At 40.8% G+C, this 14313-nt stretch overlaps 2 protein-coding genes across 3 annotated transcripts; both read right to left on the reverse strand.

Annotated features, from left to right (window-relative positions):
* Nucleotides 1-426: 426 nt before the first annotated feature.
* On the reverse strand, nt 427-4231 carry LOC131307668 (pentatricopeptide repeat-containing protein At1g05600-like). 2 transcript variants are annotated; one of them, XM_058334302.1, is made up of 2 exons: nt 3987-4231; nt 427-2286 (listed from the first exon to the last, which is right to left on the reverse strand). In XM_058334302.1, the coding sequence occupies exons 1-2, from the start codon at nt 4172-4174 to the stop codon at nt 756-758; spliced, it is 1719 nt and encodes a 572-aa protein (XP_058190285.1). In that variant the 5' UTR covers nt 4175-4231; the 3' UTR covers nt 427-755. The 2 variants fall into 2 exon arrangements, with proteins under 2 accessions (XP_058190285.1, XP_058190292.1); XM_058334309.1 differs by lacking the exon at nt 3987-4231 and adding an exon at nt 2583-3974.
* A 6285-nt stretch (nt 4232-10516) lies between these two features.
* LOC131331086 (uncharacterized) lies at nt 10517-11131 on the reverse strand. The gene has a single exon (XM_058364917.1). The coding sequence runs from the start codon at nt 11129-11131 to the stop codon at nt 10517-10519; it is 615 nt and encodes a 204-aa protein (XP_058220900.1).
* Nucleotides 11132-14313: the final 3182 nt, after the last annotated feature.

Genomic DNA, 14313 nt, shown 5'->3' on the forward strand with positions numbered 1-14313 from the left:
ACAGTTTGATATATATTTTGTACGCACAAAGAAAATCAAATTAATTACTCTCTAATGTTATGATTCATGAAGTCTCTTCGATAATGAAATAATGAACCATTTTGCAATCCACGTTATCCATTTTTAAATCTAGAAAAAATCTTCTTGCAACTTTTGGAAAAAACTAAAAAACTTTCAATCCCGATTCAAATCTTGAAAATATTCCGAAACCACCCTCAAGTCCTTTATGAAAAGATGAAAAAAAACGATCAAAGAGGGAAATAAGGAGAGAATTAGATGATTTTTTTAATGCGATTTGCAAATGAAATTACGTCTTGCAATGTAATCCATGTTATTTATTTTCATTTTTCCAATCATATCTTGTCCCTTTTTTCTTCAAGCCGATTTGAAGTCATGGGAAAAGCTTCAATACACACTCTTACTTTAAAAAAAAAGTTACGTCTGTATTTGAAAATTGTTACGCCTCTCAGTAGTAAATGTTACACTTCTTAACGGTAAATGTTATACCTCACAGTGATTAGAGCTTCATATGGTACACAGTGGAAAATGTTACACTTCTTGTTGTGGCCGGGCGGCACTATATGGCTAGAGGTGAAAAGAAATAGAGATAAGAGTTTGGCTTCGTTCAGTTTCCCCTTACTCCATTCTGTATAATAATTCCTCCTACTTCATTTTCACAACTTCGAACCAAAAATTTCAGAACCGACCACATCATCTTAAAAAAAGAGAGAACTACCGCTCAAGACGATTTTCCATCAAGAAGGTGACTTTAGTTGCTCAACAAATGAAGAGATAAAGTCAGTGACAACCGTATCGGAGCAGAAAGAAGTCACCAATGAATCCCAGACACAGCGTTCCGGTATCTTCCCATCACTGACCATCTCCTCCAACCACATACCTGCTTCATATAGCCTACCCAGAGGACAAAGCCCCTTGATAAGTGTACTAAAAATAGCAAGACTTGGCCAATATGACTTAATTAGCATCCGCTCCAAAATCCGGCTGCCTTCCTCATATCTACCCTCATTACAAAGCCCCTCTACTAGAATCGCGTAAGTTTCCTCATCAGAGACACAGCCAACTCGTCTAGATATCTTCTTGAAAAACTCAACAGCTAGAATAGATTTCCTTTCACAACACAGTCCTTTTAATACAGCATTGTATATGCCAACAGTGGGAACACAATTCCCCTCCGCCATATCCACTTCAATCACTTGTATTGCTTCATCAATCTTACGTTCACTGCACAAAGCAGATACCTTAGCTTTGTATATTGGAAGTGATGGTCGAAACCCTTTATCACTCATTTCATAGAGCACTTTGTTAGCCTCAGTAATTTTACCTTCAGTGTAAAGATCAACACCCATTGCATTGTAACAATCGGAGTTTGGAACCAAACCTTCGATCAAAGCTTCATGGATCAAAACCTTAGCCCCTTGTACCTCAACATCGCTAAAGCAGTCAAGATTAAACTGTTTCCGAGATCGCTTAGGGGACTTGAGGCCTTTCCTTATAACCTTGTCAAGAATATCCACAGCTTGTTGCACCTGTCCATGATCACATAAAGCATCTAAGAGAGTTCTGTAAACTACAATATCCTCACCACTGCCCTTCTGAGATATTCGCCAAAACATGGAGTACAGCAAATGAGTGGCTTCATCTAGCCTCCCGTCGTCACACAAACCTCTCATCAGAATCCGATAGGTTTCTCTATCCGGAATGCAGCACATGTAGTTCATTTCCTGGAAAACTTGCAATGCGAGATCAGAATGGTTCCTTTGACAGAGAGCGTATATAAGCAAATTCAAGCAGCGAGTCCGAGACTTCACTTCCCAACGATGAGAGTTATCTAAGAAAAGGCGAATAGCAGTGTCTAGCTCAGATTCTTGCACCATTATTTGCAGAAGTGTATTGAAAGATTCTGTCCAATTTACACAGTTGAATTGGGGAAGGCTTCTAAACAGAGAGATGGCTTCCTCCACCAACCCAGCTTTTGCATACCTCTTGATTGCACTTGCAAAGACCGTATCTCTGCACTCACATGAATCATCTTTCATCTGGCCAATCACTTCTTTCATCTCAGCTATTCGGCCTGAGCTTCCAAGGATGTTGATCATAGTAGCATAGACCGGACCATTATGACGGTAGTTGGGGAATTTTGATTTTGCTTCATTGAAGATTTGAAGAGCTGTCAAAGGGTTTTTCTGGTTCCTAATGAGCTGAATGAGGTGTGGAGGGGTTAGAAGCCTTGGCCATATTATGTTCATGGCCTCAATACTATTTAGCCTGCAACCGAAACAAAAAGGATGTCACGTGTAAAAAACAACCAAAATGATTGAACTGCTTTCCTATGCTTCTTGTAAGTGGACATGAACTACACATCCCTCTAGCAATTCCGAAAAGGTAGCTGTACAATTAACCTTGGTGATTTCAAAACTAGTAGAAAATAGATGTGTGAAATGATGAACATGAAGGAAGGAGGATGACACATTGCTCTAGTTTCATCACGCAATCCTGACAAGCAAAGGCTTCAACTTGAACTTAACCAATCAAATAAAAGACGTGGGGGTAAGGGTGCCTACCTAGTACCTACTACATCTTCCAGCCCTTCCTATCAGTGGGAGCCTTCTGCACATAGTGCAACAATTCCTTTAATGACTTTTTAGCAACGATGTCATAAAAGTTAGCGGCTTCAAGTTTCTTCCTCAACTCCTCCAATTAGAGGTGTCAAGCACACACAGGGATCTCTTGCACTCCATCTCATACTAAGGTTGTGCTTGGATCATGGATTCATGGACGGATTAATCAAAAGAAAACAAATCATAGAGTATTAAGCATGTACATTTAAATTCTTCACTTAACACCTTCTTCTTCTTCTTCTTCTTTTTTCTTTGCCTTATCATTTTCCTCTATAAACCCCTCGACAAACCCACTATGTAAGTACAGCCTGAAAGAAGATACGATTCTTTTTTTCTTTTTTCCTAAGTAAAAGAAGAATAGAAGATATAATTCAATATACCCGGGGTAGTGATGTCAAGTGTAAAGAATCTAGATTGGCATTTCATTCATTGAGTTCAGACAAACCCATAACGAGATTTTCGACAATGTTTCAAGGGCTTTTTACCAGTAGGTACAAAAAATAAAAAGTATTTCCCACCAAGTCACCTCCAATTAATGAAAAACCAAAACCCTATGAAAGTACCTAAAACCCTAAACCCTGAAAGTGCCTAAACCATAGGGTACCCTATAAAAGTGCCTAAACCATAGGGTATCCTATGAAAATGCCTAAACCCTAGGGTACCCTATAAAAGTGCCTAAATCGCTAAAACCCTATGATAGGAAAGTGCACCCTAAAACCTCTATGAAAGTGCTTAAACCTAAACCCTAGACTCTATAAAAACGCCTAAACTTAAACCTAGGGTATCCTAAACCCTAAAATCCTAGGGCATCCTAAAACCCTATGGTACCCTAAAATTCTATGGTATCCTAAAACCCTAAGGAACCCTTAGGTTTTAGGGTACCCTAAAACCCTAGGATGTCTTAGGGTGGCACTTCCATTAATGGTAAATGTATTTCGTAAAAAGTGGACCTAGTGGTAATTAAGTATTTTATCTTACCTTAATAGGAAATACTTTTTATTCTCTGTATCTAGTAGTAATAATCCCTTGATTTTCAATTGCGACAATAATTTCTTCTTTCCTGTTTTCCAGTACGAGAAAAAACAAGATAGAAAACATATTCCCTAATACAGTTGCATTGCTGAGAAACTCATTTTAGTCAAGATATACTGATATAGAGTTCATCTCTGATATGATGGGAAAAGGAAAGGAAAATGGAAACATAATTATAGGTGCCCCTTCATTTCTCTATGGTACTAAACCAAAAAATCATAGTAAAAACTTTCTACACGTCTACACATCTATTTCTCTGATATCTCAGTCCAATCAAACAAAAGAAAGAAATTCCGGTTATTCTATGATGTATACCTGGTTGTATACCTACCAATTTCATGGACTGACGGGTCGATTGTGGAACGAGGGTTTCTCACGGTTTGGAACGAGGGTTTCGCATCGTTTGGAGAGGGGGGGAGGGGGTTCGACAAAGATTGGGTTTGATCGGAGGGGTGAGATCGCCGGTGAGAGATAGTGGGTGAGCTCGAACGTGGAATAGACATGGAGGGGTTTGAGTCATTTGACGATGAGAGTGACGGGGAGAGGGAGAGTATTATGACCGTTTGGGGGGGGAAAAAATACCGTTCAAGGTCTAATTTTTTTGTTTTTTTTCAATGGCTATTTTCTAGGGCTGCTCAAAAAAAATCCGGTGAATCGTGAAATCAGTTCGGATCGAATCGATCCGTACCTTTTCGATTTTGTCCATGAATTAATGATCCGGACACGAATTGAAAAATTAAAACCGTGACTCGCGGTTCGATCCACGGATTTTCATTACGAAACCGTGAATTAACCGAACCGAATCATTAGATATTTATTTTATATAAATAATATATATGTGTGTGTGTATTTATATAATAAATTGTCGGTAATGTTAATACTTTTTTTCACCAATTTTAGTATTTTTTTTCTTAATAATGGGATATAGTGCAGATGAACATAAAATATAAGGAGTAAATCGTAATTTTTTCGTTTAAATTACGGGTAACTTTAGTTGAGTTTCAGTAGTTCGTTTTTTTTCCGGTTCTTTTATGTTATGTAATGTACTATAATGAGACAATCCTACTAATGTTTTAGATTCTTTTGAATTTAATTTCTAAAGTAAGCCTTTTGTGATTTATGTAACAAGTACTTTCTTGTGGTGTTAAACTTAATTCTGAATGTCACATTCTTCTCTTTTATTGTGGGATATATGCTTAAGATTTATTTTTGCTAAAATTCGTGGACAAAACTGTAACCGATCCGCGAGTCACGGATCGGATTGGAACCGGACCGTAGGACTTTTGGTCCGGACACAGATTTCATTTTGTAAAAACCGTGACTAGCGGTTCGGTCCTCGGATTCCTAAAAATCCGAACCGAACCGGACCGTTAGTAGCCCTTATTTTCTTAATGAAAATGCTACAGTACATGCCACATACCATGTGCACCCGTATAATTAAACCATTAGGAAGTGTAACCAAATCATTGAAAGTCGTAACCAAACAATTAAGAGACGTAACAAAACCATTAAGAGACATAACCAAACACTTTGTCACGCCTTGGATTTTCAATATAATAATAATAGCATTTCCAATAAAAGTCTAACGCAATAATACATCATAATATCCCAAAATGTTTCCCCTAATTCGTCCGAGAGAAAAATATCAAGTTTAAAAGAAGTTACAATATAGGCACATCGGCCAAATTTCCAGAATTTGTCAAAAGACGATAAGTTTAGCGATTACATGATTTTCCAAGTCAAAAGAGTTCAAATGAAATTATAATTGCATCTTTTCAAAAAGGAGTATACAAAAGATGTTAGAACAACTCCTCGATATCGGCTTTCAAAAGATATGATGTCAAATAAGTACTCCATGCACTCCAAAATCAATGCCCTTGCGGTATACCTGAATGATGATAGGTTGAGCTACACTAGCCCAATAGAGATTACTATGCTCAAGCTATAAGCAGATGAGATGATCAATGCACCGAGAGGAACATAAGCAATAACAAGATTTCTATACGATTGATAATAAGGACATGAACCGTGAAAGCCAACTCTGTTCAACTACAAGCAACTTAAACCGAGAGGAACATAAGCAATAACAAGATTTCTATACGATTGATAATAAGGACATGAACCGTGAAAGCCAACTCTGTTCAACTACAAGCAGCTTAATGACCTCCAAAGTTCACCATATTCGTTAAGTTATGTGTTTTGGATCTCATTTTCGGGCATTCAGGACCCCGTGCGTCCCATATTCATTCCAGCATCACACCTTATGTTGGATCCGTGACTTTCTTGTGCATTCCTGGCATTCGGGACCCGGTGCATCTCATTTCCGGCATCACACCTTACGGTGGATCCGTGGCTTTCTTTGTATTGTTCCTTTGTATTCATTCATGTAACCATTTCTCAATCTTTAATAAATTCAAGTTAAACATATATCAACTCTAATACGATCATGTCAACATGCCAAATATGTTCTCTAAATCAATCTAAAGCAAGAACGACCAACGGATACCAAGTTCATTAAATTCAACATGTTTTTATTTTCCAACAAGGGCCAAAGGGATTCGAGAGATCAATGAACCATTAGAGATACCAACAAGCAAGTCTAGAAGTGATTCAAAGGTGTTTAGAGAGTGTTAGAAGTGATCGAAATTCAAACAAGCATGAAAAGAGCAAAGCATGTCAAAACTGTACAGGAAACAAGGGGGTATCGATACCCCAAAATGAGGTATCGATACCTGGACTGCTGCTGTCCAGAGAAGGTTGCGGTATCCATACCGCGGAATTTTTTAGTGACTTTTCAGACTTCGAAAGGTAAAACCCCAACAACAACAACAACGAATCAAGACACGATCTAAGTGCACAATCAACTCATATACGCATAAAGAGAGCAAGAAATTCCTACCTCAATGAACAAAAACGAAGATCCAAGCCCAATCGATCGAGCCTTAGAACTTGAAATTTGAATTCCTTCAATGATACTTCTTTTCAAGCTTCAACCAATGAACCCCGAGCTTATAATCACGTCTAGAGTGTGGAATGAAGGTTGAACATTGTGGGTTTTGAGCCTTGAGTGAAATTTTCAAGAGAGTGATTGAGTGAGAGAGAGAGAGGCATGAGTTTGAGAGGGGGGGATGTTATTCTCACACACATATATATACTAGCATTTTTATAAACCACACACACACCCCCTCATCTTATAATCTTAACACATTAGCCTCAAATTCAAATAAATCCAACATTTTCCTCTTATCCTTTCATTTATTGAATCATTTTTAATAATTTCTGAGATTTACGGGTCTGTACATCCTTCCCTTCTAAGAAAATTTTGTCCTCAAAATTCATAACCATATGTCAACAAGAATATGCATCACATAAATATGCTTCATGCCATAGCAACAATTATTAAGCACACCGGTAATAACTTTATAGCTCAAATTTAAACACTCACATTGATTTTCTATGTCGGAAACAAATGCGAATACTTCTCCCTAACCTCATCTTCTCGTTCCCAAGTCGATTCTTCTTAACCTTTGTTACTCCACAAGACTCGCACTAACGATATCGTCTTCTCCCTTAACACTTGATCGCGCAAATCTAGAATACGTATTGGTTCTTACCCATAAGATGCTTCGACTTCTAGTTCGAGTTCGGACCATTCTAAGATACGAGATGGATGCAGCTGGTATTTCCTTCACATGGACACATGAAACACGTCGTGCACTCGCGAAAGCTTCGGTGGCAAAGCCAAGCGATACACTATATCCCCGATCTTTTCAATGCTGTCGAACGGCCCCATATAACGTGGTGAAAGCTTCCCTTTTTTTCCAAAATGAGACAAATCCCGACGCGGTGATACTTTAAGAAAAACGTTATCCCCTTCTTTAAACGATAGTGGTCCGCGACGACGATCAGCATAATTCTTTTGTCTACTTTACGCAGTCAACAATCTTTGGCGAATTACTTTGACTTGTTCGGTCATTCTTTCTTGAGCTTCCAAAAGGTGTTGGCGAATCGCTCTCATGCTCTAGGAGGTCTCTTTGATCATATCCGGCCCTACTAGTGTAGCCTCGCCTAATTTGGTCCAACACACGGGTGATCTACACGGCCTCTCATATAAAGCCTCATACGATGCCATTTCGATACTAGATTGGTAGCTATTGTTGTACGCGAATTCAACTAACGACAGGTGATCCTCCCAACAACCCCGCAAATCCATGACACAATCCTGAAGCATTTTTCTTTAAAATCTGAATCGTTCGCTCGGATTGCCCATCCTTTTGAGGGTGATAAGCGGTGCTAAATAAAAGGTTGGTGCCAAGAGCGGCCTGCAAACTCTGCCAAAAGCGCGCAGTAAACCTCGAATCTCGGCCGGATACGATAGAAACGGGAATTCCATGGAGATAGATAAATCTCTCGAATGTATAATCGGCTAAGCATGTCAATTGAATCGGTGACTTGAATAGGTAAGAAATGAGCTGTTTTGGTCAAACGGTCCACATTCATCCACATAGCATCGTGTCCCCTTGACGACTTCCGTAAACCTGTAACAAAATCCATGGTCACGTTCTCCCATTTCCACTCGGCCACTGGTAACGGTTGTAACTATCCCGCGTGTCATTGATGTTCGAATTTCATTTGTTGGCACGTGAGACATTTAGATACGAAAATAATGACATTCCTCTTTATTTCGGACCATCGAAATTGTTTACGCAAGTCATGATACATTTTTGTCCCTCTCGGATGAACGGCTAACGACGAATGATGGAACTCTCACAAAATTTCTTCCTGACACGAAATGGGTACAAACAACTTCCCTTGATAACGTAAGCCTCGATCGACATAAATCATCCACCTTTCTTGAGCATTCCCACTAAGGAATCTGGTACAAAATTCCTTCGCTTCCTCGTCGTGTTGTTGTGCTTCAATGACTCGATTCGATAAAGAAGATTGAATGGTCAATTGTATAAGGTAACCCCATCCCGGACTTCCTCAAAGTGCATGGCATAAAAGCCTAAATCGTTCATAATTTTTCACTCGTGAACCACTAGACTCGCGAGGAGCATCGATTTTCTACTTAGCGCATCGGCCACTACATTCGCTTTCCCCGGGTGATATTGCAAATCAAAGTTGTAGTCCTCCAAGTGTTCCATCCAACGTCATCGTAAGTTAAGTTCTTTTTGGGAGAATAGGTACTTCAAACTCTTGTGATCGGAAAAGACCTCGAACCTCTCACCGTACAGGTAATGACGCCAACTCTTCAATGCAAATACAATGGCCGCAAGTTCTAAGTCATGCGTAGCTCCAAACGCTCCCAAGTCCCTCTTTCAAAGCATCACAATATACAGGATAGCCAACTCCACATTCGAGTACAATCAAAACCGGTGCGGTAGTCAATCACTTCTTTAACTCCTCAAAAGCTGTCTCACATGCGTAGCTCCAAACGAAACATGTCCCCTTCCGTGTCAACCTAGTCATAGGTGCTGCTAGGCGCGAAAAGTCTTAGACAAAACGACGATAGTACCCTGCCAAATCCAAAAAGCTACGAATCTCGAACACATTCTTTGGTCACTACCAATCCATAACGGACTCTATCTTCCTCGGATCAACGGACACTCCACCATTCGAAACCACATGACCCAAGAATTTGACCTCAGATAACCAAAACTCACACTTACTAAGCTTACTGTACAAGTGGTGCTCTCTCAAGAGTTCAAGAACGATAGTGAGATGAGATTGGTGTTTCTCCTCCGAAGGTGAGTATATGAGAATATCATCTACAAAAACAACCATGAAGCGGTCAAGGTAGGCACAAAAGATACGGTTCATCAAGTCCATGAAAGTAGCCGGCGCATTCGCCAACCCAAAAGGCATAACGACGAACTCAAAATGACCATAGCGCGTATGAAAAGCGATTTTTGGAATATCTTCTCTCCGAACCCTTAACTGATGATAACTGGACCTCAAATCGATTTTAAAGAAACAAGTCGCACCCCGAAGTTGATCAAACAAGTCGTCGATTCTAGGCATGAGATACTTATTCTTAATAGTGACACGGTTGAGCTTACGGTAATCGATACACAAACGAAGTGAGCCATCATTCTTTTGCACAAAAAGTGCCGGTGCTCTCGACGGAGATGTGCTCAGACGAATAAATCCCAAAATTTCCAATTCTTGCAACTGGACCTTTTATTCCCTAAGTTCGGCGGGAGCGAAACGATAAGGAGGTACTGAGATTGGAGCGGTACCGGGAAGTAACTCAATGGTAAACTCGACCTCTCTCTCGGGAGGTAGACCGGGTAACTCCTCTGGAAACACATCCGAAAAATTGCGAACAACAAGGGGCAACTCGCCACGAGCAGACACATCCTCATCCAGAGTTAAACTTGCCAACAAAGAATAAATGGATTCCCGCTCTCGAGACCCACACAGATACAACTCCAATGATTCCCGACATTCCTCAAAGAACTCAAAACAAACTCCCTCGGGTAGAAAAATACGAACTCGACGCTTGAAACAATCGATGGTGGCATGAAACATAGATAACCCATCTATTCCCAGAATAAGATCAAAGCCCAACATTCCCAGCACAATAAAGTCAAAGGTGAAGCGGCGATCATGAATAAGAAGCTCACAGTCTCAACAAATACAATCCAAAGGCATTCTACCCCTTAAGGGTGTCTCGATATACAACGGTGTGCTAAGATTTTTGATTTCCAACTCCAAACCACATACAAACGATGAAGCAATAATTAATGAGATGCTCCAGAATCAAAGAGTACTTTTGCAAATGAATTAAACAAGAGAAATGTACCCCTCACAACCGAAGCCTCTGGAGCCTAAGAAGTGGTCTAAGGTGGCTGAACAGTGGAAATGATAGCAAATGCTCTTCCTCGGGTAGTTTGACTTTGGACAAATCCTCCCCTCTGCCCTGATGCCTGAGTAGGAGTAGAAGAACTCGCGCCCCTTTCAATCTGAGAGTCCTGAATGGTAGTGGTTTGACGGAAATATGGTTTCTGTTGTCTCTGGTTAGCCCTGAATGATTGCTGGCCAAACCCAAGCCCTGACCCCTGTTGCTGCAAAGAACTTGAACTACTACGCGCACCTACTACTTTCCGAGGACAATTCTTAGCAAGATGGGTAAACTCACCACACACATAATACGCTTTTGTCTGGCAATCTACATGGAATTGGCTTGGCTGACCAGAACGGTGACACATAGCCGCTGGCCTAGAGTGAGCTCTTCGAACCCCAGAAAAGATGGTTGATGCCCTAACAATCGATGGACCTTGAGTTTTCGAAGACGGTTCTCTTTGTCGCTTCCTCCCTTGACTCCCAAAAGTTCCCGAAGAAGAACTTCCGGTGATAGCAGTTTGCCTAGGTTCCCAAATCCCCTTATTTCTCGGCGCTTCCCTCGGTACTTCGACGCTCATTGCACACTCAACGATCTCGGAATATCTCCCCATGTGCTGGGCCACTACCAGCATCTTGATAGATTCATGCAACCCTTTCTCAAAAGTCGACAATTCCTGTCCTCCAGTGCTACCAACTCGGGAGCAAAACGTGACAATAATTGAAACCTCAATGCATATTCGGAAACGGTCATATTACCCTGCTCAAGTTTCTCAATTTGATCCCTTAGCTGCTCACGGGAAGAGTCTGAAAAATACTGATTCGCGAATAGATCCTCAAATTCGGCCCACGTCAAATTTTCAATATCGAGCTCATTTGCCTGAGCCACGGTCCTAGCTAACCTCTTCGCGTCCTTCCTACTATGGGTGTGTAGGGGTCGGGTTCGGCCCCGAACCCGACCCGACATGTTGGGTATCAAATTTTTTTTGGCCCCGAACCCGAACCGAACGAGTGGGAATAACCGTCCGCATGCCCGATTTTTTTGGTTGAGTCGGGTCGGTTTGGGTCCGACCAAAACCAAAGTAATCTATATAAATTAGTCGGTTTTGGTCGAGTCGGGTCGAGTAAGAAAAACAGCGCCCCGAGCCCCGAATTGAAAATTGATGTTTTACAAAAAAATGAACCCGTAGCCAACCGAACCACATGTTCGGCCCCGCCCGAGACCCTTCGGGTAGGGTTTGTCGGGTCACGGGTTTTTTGCACACCCCTACTTCCTACCCTCCAAAATAGACTCCCACCACTCACGGGCCTCTCTGACAAGTTGAACGGCCATGATACTCACCCGCGGGTCATCTTCGGTATTCTTAAGAGCGGTGAAGTTCTTACGGATTTACGCCAACCAATGGTCAACCACGAGAGGGTCACTACTTGCCCCATCAAACAAATGTGGATTCAGACAACAGAATTCTCGCATGGCCACCAAGGCCCGACTGTCTGCATTATCCCTAGGAGAAGGTTGCAAAAGATTAGCGACTGCAAGTGCCGCAACAATATCCTTAGCAAGAAGATTCTGAACATTTCACGCCCTCGAATTCGGTCCGGCCCCCAATTTTCGCTTCCCCATGCTGGCTAACCTCGTATTCTAATGGTTCTGCATCGCCACGACCGCGGCCACGGCCTCGGACACCCCTATTTTCGACTCCACCCCGCCTATTACTGCGTCTCGCAAGCATCTTAGTACATTGATATAAGAAAAGGGAGCTATTAACCACAACAATACACTATGAGGTCAAAGCCTCCAACTCCCCAACACGGGTTAACAACTCTACGCCACTTTACGATAAGTTAAATATAATACTACATAGCTCCATGAATGCCAAGTCATACAAGCACACACAAGTCATATGAAAATATGCAATGATTTTAGAATCCATGAGATTAAATCTCCCCACGGTCTCAAGATATTCTAAACCTAAGCTCTGATACTAAGTTGTCACGCCCCAAATTTTCAACATAATAATAATAGCATTTCTAATAAAAGTCTAACGCAATAATACATTATAATATCCCAAAATGTTTCCCCTAATTCTTCCGAGAGAAAAATATCAAGTTTAAAAGGCGTTACAATATAGACACCTCGGCCAAATTTTCAGAATTAGTCAAAAGACGATAAGATTAGCGATTACATGATTTTTCAAGTCAAAAGAGTTCAAATGAAGTTACAATTGCATCTTTTCAAAAGGGAGTATACAAAAGATGCTAGAACAACTCCTCGATATCGGCTTTCAAAAGATATGATGTCAAACAAGCACTTCATGCACTCCAAAATCAATGCCCTTGCAATGTACCTGAAAATAATGATAGGTTGAGCTACACTAGCCCAATAGAGATTACTATGCTTAAGCTATAAGTAGATGAGATGATCCATGCACCGAGAGGAATATAAGCAATAACAAGATTTCCATATGATTGATAATAAGGACATGTGCCGTGAAAGCCAACTCTGTTCAACTACAAGTAGCGTAATGACCTCCAAAGTTCACCATATTCATTATGTGTTTGGATCTCATTTCCGGGCATTCGGGACCCCGTGCATCCCATATTCCTTCCGGCATCACACCTTATGGTGGATCCGTGACTTTTTTATGCACTTCCAGGCATTCAGGACCCCGTGCATCCCATTTTCGACATCACACCTTACGGTGGATCCGTGACTTTCTTCGTATCGTTCCTTTGTATTCATTCATGTAACCATTTCTCAATCTTTAATAAGCTCAAGTTCAACATATATCAACTCTAATACGATCATGTCAACATGCCAAATATGTTCTCTAAATCAATCTAAAGCAAGAACGACCAACGGATACCAAGTTCATTAAATTCAACCAAGTTCATTAAATTCAACATGTTCTTATCTTCCAACGAGGGCCAAAGGGATTTGAAAGATCAATGAACCATTAAAGATACCAACAAGCAAGTCTAAAAGTGATTCAAAGGTATTTAGAGAGTGCTAGAAGTGATTGGGATTCAAACGAGCATGAAAAGAGCAAAGCATGTCAAAACTGTCCAGGAAACAAAGGGGTATCGATACATAGATGGTTGCTGTCCAAAGAAGGTTAGGGTATCCATACCCCTTTTTGGGGTACCCTTACCGCAGAATTTTTCAACGGATTTTAAGACTTCGAAAGGTAAAACCCCAACAACAACAACGAATCAAGGCACGATCTAAGTGCAGAATCAACTCATATACGCATAAAGAGAGCAAGAAATCCCCTACCTCAATGAACAAAAATGAAGATCCAAGCCCAATCGATCGAGCCCTAGAACTTGAAATTTGAATTCCTCCAAGGATATTTCTTTATGAGCTTCAACCAATGAACCCCGAGCTTATAATCATGTCTAGAGCGTGGAATGAAGGTTGAACATTGTGGGTTTCGAGCCTTGAGTGAAGTTTTCAAGAGAGAGAGTGAAAGCATCGTGAGTTTGAGAAGTTGGGGGGGGGGGGGGGGGGGGGGGGAGAGGGAATGTTATTCTCACACACACACATACATATATATATATATATATAAATGTATACATATATATATATGTATATATACGGGACGGTTCAAGGGACACCCAAAAAAACACCTAAAAAAACACCCCAAATCTCAATCTCATAGTTTCCGATCAAATTATTATGATCCGAACCGTTCAATGTGTGCAGAATGTGATTTTAAGGGTGCTCGCGAGAAATTAGCAAAAAAAATGACCGGGAAAGACTTGATTTGAGCAGTTTTTATTTGAACCGTTCAAT

Source organism: Rhododendron vialii, chromosome 1a (assembly GCF_030253575.1).
Source record: "Rhododendron vialii isolate Sample 1 chromosome 1a, ASM3025357v1".
Classification (NCBI taxonomy): domain Eukaryota; kingdom Viridiplantae; phylum Streptophyta; class Magnoliopsida; order Ericales; family Ericaceae; genus Rhododendron; species Rhododendron vialii.

Coding starts and splice junctions, on each gene's coding strand:
- LOC131307668 (XM_058334302.1), bottom strand. CDS start 4,174: ATGTCTATTCCACGTTCGAGCTCACCCACTATCTCTCACCGGCGATCT. Junction 2,287..3,986: donor ATTGGTAGGTATACAACCAG/GTATACATCATA, acceptor TTTCGGTTGCAG/GCTAAATAGTATTGAGGCCA.
- LOC131331086 (XM_058364917.1), bottom strand. CDS start 11,131: ATGGGGAGATATTCCGAGATCGTTGAGTGTGCAATGAGCGTCGAAGTA.